The sequence below is a fragment of the Mus caroli genome, chromosome 4 (genome assembly GCF_900094665.2).
Source record: "Mus caroli chromosome 4, CAROLI_EIJ_v1.1, whole genome shotgun sequence".
Lineage (NCBI taxonomy): Eukaryota > Metazoa > Chordata > Mammalia > Rodentia > Muridae > Mus > Mus caroli.
The window spans coordinates 81,078,568-81,093,231 of NC_034573.1; the positions used below are offsets into that span (position 1 = coordinate 81,078,568).

General features: G+C 39.4%; 1 protein-coding gene across 4 annotated transcripts in view; it reads left to right on the top strand.

Moving 5' to 3' along the window:
- The window catches only part of Focad (focadhesin), a 294,020-nt gene that overhangs the window by 177,400 nt on the left and 101,956 nt on the right, over positions 1 to 14,664 (top strand). For all 4 annotated transcript variants that reach the window (XM_021160670.2, XM_029475893.1, XM_029475892.1 and 1 more), the window contains 3 exons: positions 292 to 426; positions 4,395 to 4,445; positions 5,390 to 5,473. In XM_021160670.2, coding sequence (XP_021016329.1) covers positions 292 to 426; positions 4,395 to 4,445; positions 5,390 to 5,473 — 270 coding nt within the window. The remainder of the gene's footprint in view (positions 1 to 291; positions 427 to 4,394; positions 4,446 to 5,389; positions 5,474 to 14,664) is intronic.

Here is a 14,664-nt window from a genome sequence, read left to right on the forward strand (position 1 = left end):
TCCCCTCCCCTCTCCTCTCCTCTCCTCTCCTCTGTTGCCTCTTCCCTCCCCTTCTTTCTTCTTTCTTTTTTATTTATGTTTTTAGACAGGGTATTGTTACATTGCCCATGCTGGCCTTGGAATTTGTCTTGAAGCAATGATAGACTTGATTTGGAATCCTACCACCTAGACTTCCAAAGAAACTGGAATTACATGACTGAACCACCATGCCTAGCTTGTAATACTCCTAACTTATGACTTCATAAGTGTTTGCGTTTTCGTGGTTGTTGACTTTTTACATTTGTTTTATAGGTTGTCTGTATCCGCTCCACTTGGAATGCTCTCTCTCCAAAGCTGAGCTGTGACATGAGACCACTCATATTGAAGACCCTGAGTGAACTGTTCTCTTTGGTTCCTTCCTTAACAGTCAATACAGTTGAATATGAGGTATGTGTTTAGAACCCAAGAAGCTGATTGTTCAGGAAAGTGTATGATATGATGACTACTTTTCCAATTAATCCTTCATTTTTACAGTTAGTTTATAAAAGGAGATTATGTTTTTATTACGAGAATTATCAAGATTTTAAAAGCACATTTTATGTTAAAAGTACTGTTTCTAAAACAATAGTGCATAATATTAGCCGTTTAAAACCATTAGTTTAAATGTTTTAAGTCAAAAAGCATAATCACTAAAACTTATAGAGGCAGGATGTATTTTTGCATTTTTACGAGGTCATGTTTATCATTATAACAGCCTGAATCACTCCTGGGAATCTTTGCTCTACAAGTAAAGGTTCCTCTGGCGTTGCTTGACATTGCTTCCTAGCTCCTCTTAGAGTGAAATAGTCAAACAATAAAAATTACATTTATGTCTTTACTTTTATAAGCTTCGGTCTCTTTTTCTCCTTTCAAAGAGCTATAGAGTATTTTCATTGGTGAATGTCCTGTTTAGTGCCTCTAATAAACTATCATACTTCAAGATTCTGTACCAGTCCTGTGTGTGTTTCAGATCAGGTGTGTTTCAGATTAGACAGAAGTATCAGAAAATACTTCTCGTCATGTTAAAGACTTATTCTATTTATATGTATATGTGTTCCACATGTGTGTGCATTCACTACGTGTGCCACATGTATTTGTGTATCTTCAGAAACCAGAAAATGATGTTGGATTGCTGGGAGCTGAAGTTACAGATTGATGTGAGCCACCACGCATAGGTTCTGGGACTCTAATTCATGTCCTCTAGAATGGCAGTAAATACTTTTAACTGCTGACTTATTCCTCTAGCCCCACTTCCCACCATTTAAAATACTGCACGATGAATAAAATCCCATCCATCATTGCTGAGGTTGAAGATCTAGGACTCTGCCTACAAAAGTGCATACTGGGTCCATAGTTGCTGAATGAACTGTGGAACCAGTGTAGGATGTTGCAAGTTTATTTTTATGTGTGGGCTTTTCTTTTATAACTATAAAAGAAAATACCTATTCCTTAATACTTTAAGGGAAAACTTTGAGTTGTGACCCTTAGGTCACATAGTACAACAGCTGTCTATGTTTCTGGCTATAATACCTGGGTGCTCAGTCTTACTTTGTCCAGAGCCTACAAAGTGTTTGATCAAGAGTTAAGTCTAAAATTCCCAGCAATTGCATGTTAGGCTCATTCATTTTCTGTCCTCAAGGTTGGAAAAGCTTTGAATTGCTTGTACTTAACATTATTGAAATTTTGGTGTGGATGACTTTGTGAAGTGGTTTTTATGTGTTGGTTTTGATGTTTGTATATTCATGGCTGAGAAATGCCTTTGACCTAGATTATCTTCCTGATTTTACATCGACTGGTTTGTCCTTACGTAATCAGCATTTTTTTTTTTTTCTGTTATTCAGGCAGACTGCATTGAGACCATTTAACCCATTTCTTTCTTCTAAGTCAGTGTGGTCTGAACAGGAAGAGTGCCCTGCTGGTTAGCAGCAGTGTAGACACAGAGGCGAGCCTCTGCCGCTCTCCTTCCCCCCAGCCTCCGTCTGTGTCTTCCTTTCCCTCTCTACCTCTTCCTCTCTACCTTTTCACCCATCTGCTTTTCTCACGTTCCCTCTCTTTCCTTCTCCCCCTTCCTCCTCTCCTCTCCCTGTCCCCTCTCTAACCTGTCTGCCCTGCTCTCTCCCTCTTCCTATGTGTGTGTTTACTTTGCTTTCATGTAACTGCCTAGCAGTTACTTGGATTGAAGCCAAAGTTACATTCAGTTTCCCCCAAACATTTCTTTTTGTTCCTTTTTTTCTCTTTAACTTTTTATTGACTCTTTCTGAATTTCACAGCATGTAACCCAATCCCACTCTTCTCCCTGCCTCTTCATATCTGCTCTCTGCCCTTGTAACCTGCCTCCCAAAAGAAAATAAAAAGTAAAAAAGCATAAAATAAAACAAAAAAACAAATCAAACCAAACCCCATCTTTTTTTGTGGCAGCTGTGGTGTATCACAGTGTGTAACACAGTGTACTGTTTTGTTCACACTTCTTTGATTGTAGATATTCACTGCAATGAACACTGCTCTGATTCAAGGCCTCTGGCTTCTGCTATACCATCCATTCTAGATCCTCATTGGGACATCTTTTGGATATCCTGTTGTTGCTTGTGTCATGGAGTCCTGTCATGGATCTGTAGGACTGGCCCTTTCACATGCTCCAGCAAGTCATAGATAGGGTAGATGTTGGGGTGGGCCTACCAAATGCCCTAGGTCTGGGCTTGCATGATAGCTGAGTTAGTAAGCCCACCAGCCCTCTTGGACCTGCACCACTAGGGAGAGCTCCCTAGCAATGCCCCAGCTCGATGAGCTAGATCACCTAATGCCACAGCCTGCAAGGGGTAGGACCAGCTCTCCTACCTTCTACAGGTATGCGTTAGGGGGATGACATCTCTCCCTTGCATAAACCACCTCATGGTGTTTGAGTGGGGAGCCAGCTCTCCCAAGCTTATCCCTTGGAAGCTCTTGCCACATCACTTTTTTCCCTAGTCACTTGAGAGCTTTAAGTTTGTCTGCGGTGAACCCCAGACAACCAAATTTGCCTTTTACAGCATGGCACTTCTCTATAGTACCATACCCGGCCATCCAGTGACACAAAGGATGTCTCCCATGTGTCTTCAAACCTTTCTATTTCTTTTATCCAAACTATTCCCTCTGACTAGACTTCCTTTCTTTTCATCCGTAATTTTAAAAATATGCTTTATGAATTGTAAAATTGCATTATCTCATTCTATCCTTGGAGAATTTTCCTCCAGCAGACAGCTGCTGCTCTCAAACTTCTTTGTGTGCTTCTGTGAACATGTCTTTTATTTTATACTACAGGGATATATAATTTTCCCCACTAAACTATAAGCAGTGCATCACAGAGTCCATGATTAAAGTGGATTATGCTTTTTAAATTGCTTTCCATTAGTTATGGTATATTTATTCATTGATTCAGAATACATAAATTCAAACCATATTAGGTCATAGTGGTATTGATAAATAATGATAGATACTATTTTCAAATTCTTACTAAAATTGAAGCACCGAGGTTTTAAGAGTGATGTCCACTGAAGAAATAATCTTTTATTGAATGTCTGATATATGCCAGGGAAGTAACTACATGAAAGTTGGCGTCTAACTCAGAATTCTCCTGCTGGGTGCCCTCACTTCCCTGTCATACTCCATTGTCCACATCCTTGTCCTCCAAAGTGGAGGAAACAACAAGTCTTGTTAGGGGGCATTCTGGATGCTGATTTCATTGGTGTCATCAGACTGACGTCAAAGATGTGTAACGCTGCTTCCCGTTGATGTCGGGGGCATGGGTTTTGTAAAGTTAAGGAGGGAAGACGAATGGAGCATGAGTCAGAGAGGTCAAGCACTAACCTTAACCCAGTCCCACACAAGGAAGAGCCTGAGCACCAGCAGGCAAGCAGTTCTGAGTTTGACTAATTATACACTGAATAATCGTCATTAAAAGGAACCAGTCTAGGAATTGTGTTCGTAGTCTTTGAACTGAAAACGACACAGTGACGGCCATATAACATGTGTGACTTAAAGGGAATTAATCACGCCACATGCTGCCATGCACCTGCCATGCATCCAGTTAGAGGAAGATAACCTGGGCACTTGTGGGATGGGACTAAGACTAGTGCCACGGATGAGTGACATTTGTAGTGGGACTTAAAGGGTCAGACACAATGGTCAGCTTTCTAGATGGTGCCACCTTGGCATTTTTAGTTATGTATGTGTGTAGATGGTAAATTTGAGCAGCTTTCCTTTCTGAGAAATGGGTTTGGTCAGTTAATGATGCAATGACTTAAATAGTAGCTTAGTTTCTATCATTTGTTATTTCAGATTCTTCAGTTTAAGTTAAACCCTTTCTTAATTTTTCTCCTTTGTGCTTCCTGATTTTCCAGAATTTTAAAGTTCAAGTCCTCAGCTTCCTCTGGACTCAGACTCAAAACAAGGTATTTTTATAGGACTATCAGTGACAAACTGGGGGAATGGCTGGGAAAACCACTGAGGATAAACAATTAGCTCTTTTCAACTGAAGTTTTCATTTTTAAAAAAGTGGTGATTAGTAAGTTCAGATTTAAAAATGGTTTTCCACTACTCTCATTAATAATGACAGATGTGAAAGGCTGTTGACATTATCCCCTGCTTTTTTATGCTTCTTTCCCTTTTCTGCTTTGGTCCTTCCACATATGTGTACCAAAAGAAGGCCTTGTACACAGGATAGTCTGTGTGTTTATGCGGGTCCATGTATTATTGGTGTATGTGGAGGCCCATGGACAAATTCCAATGTCATTCTTCAATCATATCTTTCTTGACACAAGTCCCTCACTGGCATGGATATACCTACTAGGCCAGGCTGGCTATGAAGTGAGACCTGAGAACTGCCTGTCTCTGCCTCCCCTGTGATCAGGTTACAAGTGTGCGTCAGCATGCCGGGACTGCTGAAGACATACTTGCCCAGTGGGTGCATGAGCTTGGACTACACATAGGTCACTTGTCTTGTTAAACAGGGACTTGTCAGACTCCAAATCCTCACAGTCCTTCTAAGCCATATTAATGCAGACCACCTGAATAATTAGATAACTCTTAGGTTCAAATTAGGAGTGTTTTTGAGCCCACTGGATCGGTTTTATTTTTTGTTATTATTGGGGGCACTTTCAGTCACTCTTACTTCTGTCATGACGTTTTAGTTTTGTGTTCCCCCTCTCCTACTTTTTTTTAAACAGTATTTCTTTGAAATGAAAAACAATTTCTTTTCCCAAGTGTCTGGTAAATGTTCTTTTGGACTAAGTAGCACTTGAATCTTAGTGGGATCCTGGCATTGGTTAGAGAAGATTTTCTTGCTTCCTCTAGATCTGCTGTTTGATAGCTGTTGCTTTCTGTTTGCCTCATCCAGAATCCCACTGTAGCAAGTGCTGCATATAAGTCTCTGTGTCACTTCAGTGCTGGAGAGCACACTGTTCTTCACCTGCCAGAGAAGGTAAGCATGTCTGCTGCGCATGTCATGTCTGCTGCGCGTGTGTGCTGCGTGTGTCTGCTGCTTTGCCGCTATGCCTTGCTGTTTTTTCTGGATTATGTGACTTTATCTCTGGTCACAGGAGCTCTTCACCTGATGAGTGTAATATGTACCTGTAGATGTAGCTCCCATGCACTATAACATGCCCCTTATTCTTTTTACTCTGTGAAACTGTGTGGTCTTATGCTTCATACCTGGTGGCTTTGAATCTCCTGGCAGCAGGTGAAAGGCAGTGTGGTGCAAGCAGAGTTGACTTCAATGACTGGAGCCATGGCTTATCTGGAAGTTCTGAGCAACTCTTGGAACCACTTTCTGTCAAGTTCGAGTACCATCCTGAAGTTCAGTTCCAAGCATGGTCCCACAAATTAATATTTTCTGTCTCCTGTGGTGCTAAAGATCTTTATATTTCATAAACAATAAATGCTATAAGAGAAAAAATCTCCTTTTTAGTAAGGTGGAAATAATTTATATGGCATGAAGAAAGTGTTATTACTTCTTATGGCTCAGCAAAAATATGGCATTATCTTAGCTTTTAAAATAAGTAATTTATTAATGTTGTTGTTGTTACTGCAGTGTTGGGGATGGAACTCCAACCTCATATATGTTAGGCATACTAAACATAAAGTCTAGTATCTGATGGACATAGAAATATATTTCTTTACTCCCAGATCTCTTGGGATATAAAGGTATGCAGGACTATATGATTTCTAGCCCTGCCTGGTCTACATAGCAAGTTTCAGGCTAGCCTAGGGCTACATAGCAAGACCCTGTCTTCATAGAAATAAAGAAGAAGCTAGTCCTTAGCTAATTTAACCAGCTAAAGCTGTTACGTCATGTTTAGGAGTTCAGATCTGACTTTGCTTTCATTGCCACTAAGTCCAAATAATACAGATGACAAATGAATGCCTTTAAGGTAATATTATATTATATTGTATTATATGAAGTTACATATGATATTACCCTAGAAAGCACCCTGGAGATCAAATGTGAATTCCTTGGCATCTTCAGGCAGAAAAACATGTTTGGCTTTTGTTCTGTGTTAAGTCTTTACAGAGATCAGAAGCTAGTAGGAACTTGGCCAACGTAATGTTTATTGGATTGAATTGGAGCTGCCAGGTAAGAGAAGCTGATCATAAGCTCCCGTGAAGCCAAATCTTAAGCCAGCCAGGATTTTGTATACCATTGTGGGCTTCTGAGACATGACTGGCTAGCTTATCCTGCAGTGGTTACAAGTGGGAAGGCTTATTTGAGGTCTTTATAATGAAAGCCAATGGGGCTTCAAACTGAACTCTGGATAACCATCCATGTCTGCCTTTAAGACATGTATCTGGGGCGTGAGAGGTGGCTCACTGATTAAGTGAGAGATCTTGCTGCTCCTCAGACAATGTATGCATAGTTCCTAGCATCCATATAGTGGCTCAAAACTCTCTCTAACTCTAGTTCCAAAGGATCTGATACCCTCTACTGGCCTCCATGGGCACTGTATAGTATGGCGCACAGACATACATGTAGGCAAAACCATACAGGTACAATAAGAAAATAAAAAGAAAACTGTTCTGGGAATTTGGTGTGAAAGCTCCCACCAGTAGATGTAAAACACCTGCAGGGACACCTTTCATTAGGTTTTTGGTAGACAATTGCTCATTTAAATCATAACATAACAAGTACCTCTGATTTTTCCTGTTACTCCAGAAATAGCACACTGTTGGTAATAGCTTTTATTAAGCAATTCTTAAACACTCCTTGCAACTTACCCTGTTAAAATATCGGTCTGTTTATCTTTCATGCCTTTAGGGCTATATTCACCATCTGACTGTGTTTGTTAGAGATTGTACTCCGTTAGGTGATATACAAAGTTCCCTTTTAGCTATTTTCTTAATTAAACTCTTCTATACCTTCTGATTCATGAATACCTCAGACTGGCTTTTTATGCCTCCTAATGTAACTAGTAGTGATATGTTTAGAGTCCATGCTTCAAATGTGTTTTAACCTTAGCCATCAGACTGCAGAATGATGAAGGAGAGCCATTGAGGCATAGTCTTTTCTACGCATGCTTTTCAGGTTGAATAGTGAAATTAGGTTTAATGTTAAAATCCCCTTCTCAGATAGGTCCTGTGCTTCAGAGTAGCAGCAGCTCACTATGACTCTTCCTTGCCAAGGTTGAGGTGATGGGGTGTAGGAGTCTTCCCCCCTCTGCCCCCAGCTTCTGTCACCAGGCTCCTATCCGCCTGTGCAGCCTCACAGCTCCAGTGCTGAACCTTGCTGCCACTGCTTCCTCCTGCACCTCTTCCTCCTCTTCCTCCTCCTGCTCCTCTTCTTCTTCCTCCTCCTCTTTCTCTTCTTCTTCCTTGAGACTTTCATATATCTGCTACTGCTGAATAACTACTCACTGGATACTTGCTGAGTGTTGGGCTCTGTACTATGGGCAGAAGGTGTTGAATGATTTTATGCGCTTTTTGAATTTGCAATAATACCATTGTTTATCTCAAAATGAAAATCAAAATTAGGTAACAAAAATTTGAGGTACTTTTTTACGATAAAAAATAGAAAATTGTTTTTTCCATTATTTGTATGTATTCTGTTCTTTCATTCTGTTTACTATTTTACCCTCATTTCTTTAGCGTTCTTCTAAGTTGGAATTCCCACCCCTCCAAAAAAACCCAACAACAACAACAACCCCTTCCCCCCCCCCCCACACACACACATAAATCAACTAAGACAACATGTTTTTCTGGTAAAATAACCAGGAGTGGATAAACTTTTAGATAGAAGACATAGGTTTTATTCTTCTGGCTTAGACTTATTAAAAATATTAAGCCACTTTAAAATTAATCTTATAAGATTTTTAAGATAGTCTTGTTGATTTCTGAGGTTAATTTTAGAAGTGATAAGGAAGAAGTCATTATGTATCCAGGGTTGGTAGAGCTGTGGTGTAACCACTTGGCTTTGATTTAAGTGAATGTCATTGCATTCATCAGAGGCTGTTTCTCTTTTTAACTAAATGTATGCAGATACTTGACACGTTCTACATTACGCTCCTCTGCTTGCGCACACACTCTCAGATTTCCATAGGTTAGACACCCGGAGAGGCACTTGGAAGGTTATCTGGTTAGGAATGAACAGCAAGGCATATTGTAGGCTGTTTACTCAGATTCAATTTAAAGGAGATTTTAAAAGTAATTGTCATTTTTTTTTTTTAATTTGGCTTTGAGTTTTTTCAACACAGCTTTTCTATACTTGTGAGGACTTTTAGTTTTCTATGTGTCGTCTAAGGAAGTTCTGAGCTTTCCCGGATGTTTTAGCAGCTAATGTGTTACGATTGCCCAAATTTTGTAACTTCAACAGATACTCTTACAAGTGAGTGCTCTCAGTCTGAGCCTATTACGTTGTTACATTTAAACCAAGGGGAAAGATTGATGCTAGATAATAGAAGGAAATAATTCCTTAAGACCTGAGCAGAGGCAGGCGAGATGGCTCAACAGTTAAGAGCTCTTACTGCTCTTCCAGGGGACCTAAGTTCGACTCCCAGCACCTACATTAGCTGGCACTCACATCAGTGTGAAATTAGACTATTTAAGATGAATGGTTGGGTTTTCTTTATCCTTCAACTTTGGAGCTTACTGTAGTGGCTTTTAGAGATGTCAGTGGCCTGAATACTGTTACTCATTTTGAGTAATGTCACTTGATGGAGCAGGAGGGAGAGACAGGAAACTGTGCAAAATGATTCTATCTCTTGTCTGCTAAGCCATTCTGGATGCATTTGGTTCTTTAGCACCCTTTGCCCAGCAGGTAAGTCTCCTCACATGGAGGGACAGCAGTGGTTTCTTTTATCCTCTGCTGCCATCCCATCTCCTTCCTCTTTACTTTCGTTTTAAACAACTTTTTTGAGATATAATTCACAAACCATAGGACTCAGCCATTTAAAGTTGACAGCTCAGCATGTCTAGAACGTGTAAAGACTTTGTGAGAACACCATTCCCTAAAAGAGCCCATGTTGGGTTGTTGGTCATTTTTACTCTCTTCCTCTCCAAATCCTAAGCAAACATTAATCTTTCAGTCTCTGTGAATTTGTCTTTTCTGGACCTTTCTATAAACAGAATCATGTCTAATGTGGTCTCTTATGAATAACTTCTTTTACATAGTCTTTTCAGGGCTTCTTTATGTGTAGCATATATCTCTATGTATCGCTATACTTTATTCTCTTTTTTTTAAAAAAACTTTGATTATTTTCACTGCCCCAAGCAGTCCTCTCTCAAATCCCTAATATATACTTTAATGTCTGTTATTTTAAAGGAATATTCACATGTGAGAGAAAACATATGGTCTTGTTAATTTCATTTAACATGGTGGTAGTCTTTAATTTCATCCTCTTTCCTGCGAGTGACATGACTTTACTGCTCTTATTGGTAGGATAATATGCTACAGGGTATACATGGCACTTTCTTTTTAGTCAGTCAGTTGTTGCTGGGCAACAGGGCTGATACTATGACTTGGCTACTGTGAACAGTGGCACAGTAATATGAGTATGCAGGTATCTCTATAGCAAACCACCTTAGGTTCCTTCAGGTACATACCCAGAAAGGGGACTGCTAGCTTATAGGCTAGTCCCACTTTTTTTTTTATTGGGGAGCTTGCATACTGACATATTTCTAGCAGTATATTATGGGCTCTTTCCATCTACATCATTATCAGCATTTGGTATATTTTTAAATATTTTATATTTGCTACTGTGATTGGAGTTTGACTCATAAAGTAGCTTTACTTTCTGTCTGCCTGATGACTGACAATGCTGAACTCACTTACATTTATCTATTGGCCACGTGTACTTGTTTATTTGAAAAGTGTCTGTTAATTTTCTCATTTTTGTTTAGATTGTTTTTTTGAATGTTAAAATTTTTTTAATTCCTTATATATTTGAGTATTATCCCCGATTGGATACTTAGAAGGTGAATGGTTTTTGCTTGTGCATATGCTTCCCGTCCACTCTGCCATTTGTTCTAAGAAGCACTATTCATATGATATGATCACCATTTGTCATTTTGAGGACCAATGGAGTCCTATTCCAAAGGTCATTGATGGTGCTGGAGAGAAGGCTCAGCAGATGAGAGCACTGGCTGCTCTAACGAAGGGCCTAGGTCAATTCCCAGCACCCACATGTAGTCCACAACTGGAGTCTATCACTCCAGTTAAGGAGTATCAGCTACGTCCTTCTGACCTCTACAGGCACACTCATACACGCAGGCAGAAAACCCATGCAAATAAAAAACAATTGGTTTGCAAAGTCATTGCCAGCCCGACAACTGCAACCCAGAGTTGGGAAGCAGCAGAAATTCCTGATTCTTCAGGAACTCAAGCTCAGTCTCAGCTGCATAGCAAGTTGGAGGCTAGCCTGAGCTATATGAGACTCTCTTTCAAAAAGAGATCCTCTACCTCCCAAGGGAAAAGGGCGGTTGGCTGTGCCTAGCCTTCAAGTATTTCCCCTAGACTAGCTTCAGCCTCTTGATTCTTACCTTAAGGTCTTTAATCAATTTTGTGTTAATTATTTTATTTTAAATAGTGAGCCAGAAATATTGGCATGGTTTCAGTGTTCTCTGTGGATATGCAGGGTCCTTTTTTTCTGCACTCTATGTTGAGGAGTCTTTTCTCTAATACATGTTTTTAGCCATTCTATTGAAACTGGGTATATTTTATTTTTTATTCATCTGTTTTTTTTTTCATTTTTTTGTGTCAGTATTAAGCTGTTTTTGTTTTTATAGTTCTATAGAATACTTTATGGTAATTTCCTCTCTATTCCTCTCCTCTCTTTAAGGTTACTTTGGCTTATTGGGTTTCTTGTCCTTGAATATGAATTTTAGGATTATTATTTTCTCTTTCTGTGAAGAATATGATTATAGTTTTGATGGGGATCTCTGTTCCTTTTGGTAACTTGGCCATTTTAAAAATGATAATTTTAATGATCTATAAAACATTGGCTATCTTTCTATTTTCTTCTATGTTTGATATATCTTTTCTTCTTTGGTTAGGTTATTCCTAGGTAGCTTGCTTAGGAAAGGTTACGGTATTGTGAGTGACATTATTTCCCTGGTTTACTCCTCGTTATATTTGCGTTTAGAAAACTGTTACAACCTTTTTTATACTGCTAGTTTTCTAAAAGTAAGCCAGATTTAAGATGTTTTTCTGGTAGAATCTTTAAGTCTTTAAAACGTAGTATTGTGTATAAATGTGAATAATTTATTTCTTCCTCTCCTATATGTGTTCCTTTTCCTTCTTTCTCTTGTCTTATTGATTTGGCTATGGTTTCAAGTACTAGACGGAATGATATCATAGAGACCCCTGTCTTCCTCCCAAGTCAAGAGAAAATGCTTTTCTTTTTCCTTATTCAGTATAAAGTTGACTGTAGCTTTCTGTCTATAACTTTTACTGTCTCGAGGTGTCATTCTGTCTCTGATTTCTGCAGGGTGGAAGTTTATCATGAAGCAGTGTTGAATTTTGTGAAAACTTTTCTACATGTAGTAATTATGCGATATGTGTCCTGAGACTTTTTACGTGCTATATTTTAAAAAATCTTTAGAAGATTTATTTGTCTTAGCTTACATGTATAAATGTTTTGCCTGCACATATGTGCACCACATGCATACTTGTTGAGTGGATTCCATGTACATGGGGTTACAGATGGCTGTGAGACACTGTATGTATTTTGGGGATCAAACCTGGGTCTTCTGGAGCAATGGGCGCTCTCCAGCCCCTGTTTGCTATATTTTTATGTGTTAAATTTTGTTATGTGAACTGAATATTTTGAACCACCCTGTACTCCTATGAATCCAGCTTGCTTATGGTGTTTCATCATAATGTTTAATCCCTTTGGTGTATTGAATTAGATTGCTAGTGTTTTACATCTATGGTTATCAAGGAAATTGGCTTTTTATTGTTTTTCTTATTTCCTTATCTCATTTTGGTATCAATTTAATACTAGTTTCATAGCATGAGTTTGCAAGCAATCTTTTTTGTTTTATGGAATAGTTTAAGTATTGGTGTTATCTAAAAGACAATGAATCTATCTAGTCCTGGAGTTACCTTCATTGGGAGATTTTTTTTTTTAATTCACCGCACAGCCTGATTGTAGCCCTTCTCTTTCCTCTCCTCCCACCCTTCCCCTATTTTTCCTTCCCCTTATCCTCAGAGACCCCACTCCATGGTTACCAACTCACTCTGGAACATCAAGTTCCAGCTGGACTAGATGCATTCTTTCCTACTGAAGCCAGACAAGGCTGCCCAACTAGGGGAAAGGGATCCAAAGGCAGGCAACAGTGTCAGACAGCCTTTGCTCCAATTTGTAAGGGACCTACGTGAAGACCAAGTTATACACCTGCTTCAAATGTGTTGGGGGCCTAGGTCCAGGCCACACATGCTCTTTGGTGGGTGGTTCAGTCTCCATGAGCCCCCATGGGCCCAATTTAGTTGACTCTGTAGGTCTTCTTGTGGTGTCCATGACCCCTCCAGCTCCCTTAATCCTTTCCCCCACTCTTCCACAGGACTCTCAGAACTCCATCTATTGTTCAGTGCGTCCATTTCCATCAGCTGCTGGATGAAGGCTCTCAGAAGACAGTTAGGCTAGGCTCGTGTCTGCAAGCAGAGCAGAGTATCATTAATAGTGACAGAGCTTGTCTTTCTGTTGGGAGATTCTTTATTGAGGCTTCTGTCTCATTGCTCATAGTTGACCTGCTTAGGTTTGTCATCTTCTTTAGTTAGTCTTTGACATATGTATGTAGAAATTTATGTATTTCTCCCACATTCTTTAATTTATTAGAATAATTTTTTCAAAGCTTCTTCTAGACATCCTCCGGGTTTCAGTGGGATCTATTTATTTCCCTGGGCTTCTCCTAGTTCTTCTTGCTGTCTCTTCTGGTGTGCTTGGTGAAGTCTTTGCTGTTTATCCTTTCAGAGGGCCAATTCTTTTTTTCAATCAATTTTTTAGCTTTCCTGTGTTATTTTCATTATTTCATCAAATTCATTTTTAATTTTTTTTTTTTTGAGACAGGGTTTCTCTATGTATCCCTGGCTGTCCTGGAACTCACTCTATAGACCAGGTTGGCCTAGAATCAGAAATTCACCTGCCTCTGCCTCCCAAGTGCTGGGATTAAAGGCGTGTACCACCACACCCAGCTTGATCGTTTTTTCCAACATTTATTTATCGGGTTCATCTGGAAGAGAAGGGCACATGTGTGGTGGCACATGCGTGGATATCACAGGACAAGTCAGTTTTCTTTTCCATTTTATGGGTCTCAGAGATCAAACTCAGGTCATGGGGCTCAGTAGCAAGTGGATTAACCCACTAAGCCATGCCTTACCCCTTTATTGTATGTATGTATGTATGTATGTATGTATGTATGTATGTATTTTTTTTTCCGAGACAGGGTTTCTCTGTGTATCCCTGGCTGTTCTGGAATTCTGTAGACCAGGCTGGCCTCAAATTCAGAAATCCACTTGCTTCTGCCTCCCAAGTGCTGGGATTAAAGGCGTGTGCCACCACTGCCAGACTTGAAGTTTTATTTTATTGCTTTCAATGATTGAGTTATGTTTCATTGCATGGATTTACTTCAGTTTGCTTATTAATCCATAAGCTGATGAATATTTGAGTGCCTTTATATTTGGGAGCTATAATGAATAATGCTTCTTGAACATTTGTATATAAATATTTGTACGAGCATAGACTTTTGTCTATTTTTGTTATATACCTAGTATTGGAACCCCTGGGCTTTATGAAAATTTACTGGTTTCTCAAATATTCTTGATACTTAAAACCAAGAAGCACGCTGGAGTGACAGCAAGCTAGCTCTTTTAAATATCTAGTTTTCAGGAATTAGGAGGCTTTAGTACTGGTTAGAATTTCAAAGACAGTTCTCAATCACAGTAGACTTCGAAAATTGCAACTACAAGCCAAAGACACTTGGGAAACCCTGCTTGTCAGAACTAAAGGTTCTTTTTGTGCCAGGGTATCTCTGATAATGTAGTATCATAAACTAATTTTCTCATACCCCGTCTGCACTCTGCCCAATTGTTATTTCTGAAGTGTGGCTGGCTTAGTCCTCTTAGAGCTAAGTTCTCAGTGTTGAATCTAAATGATGTCTTGTCTTGAGTACTCAAGAGGTTAAGTT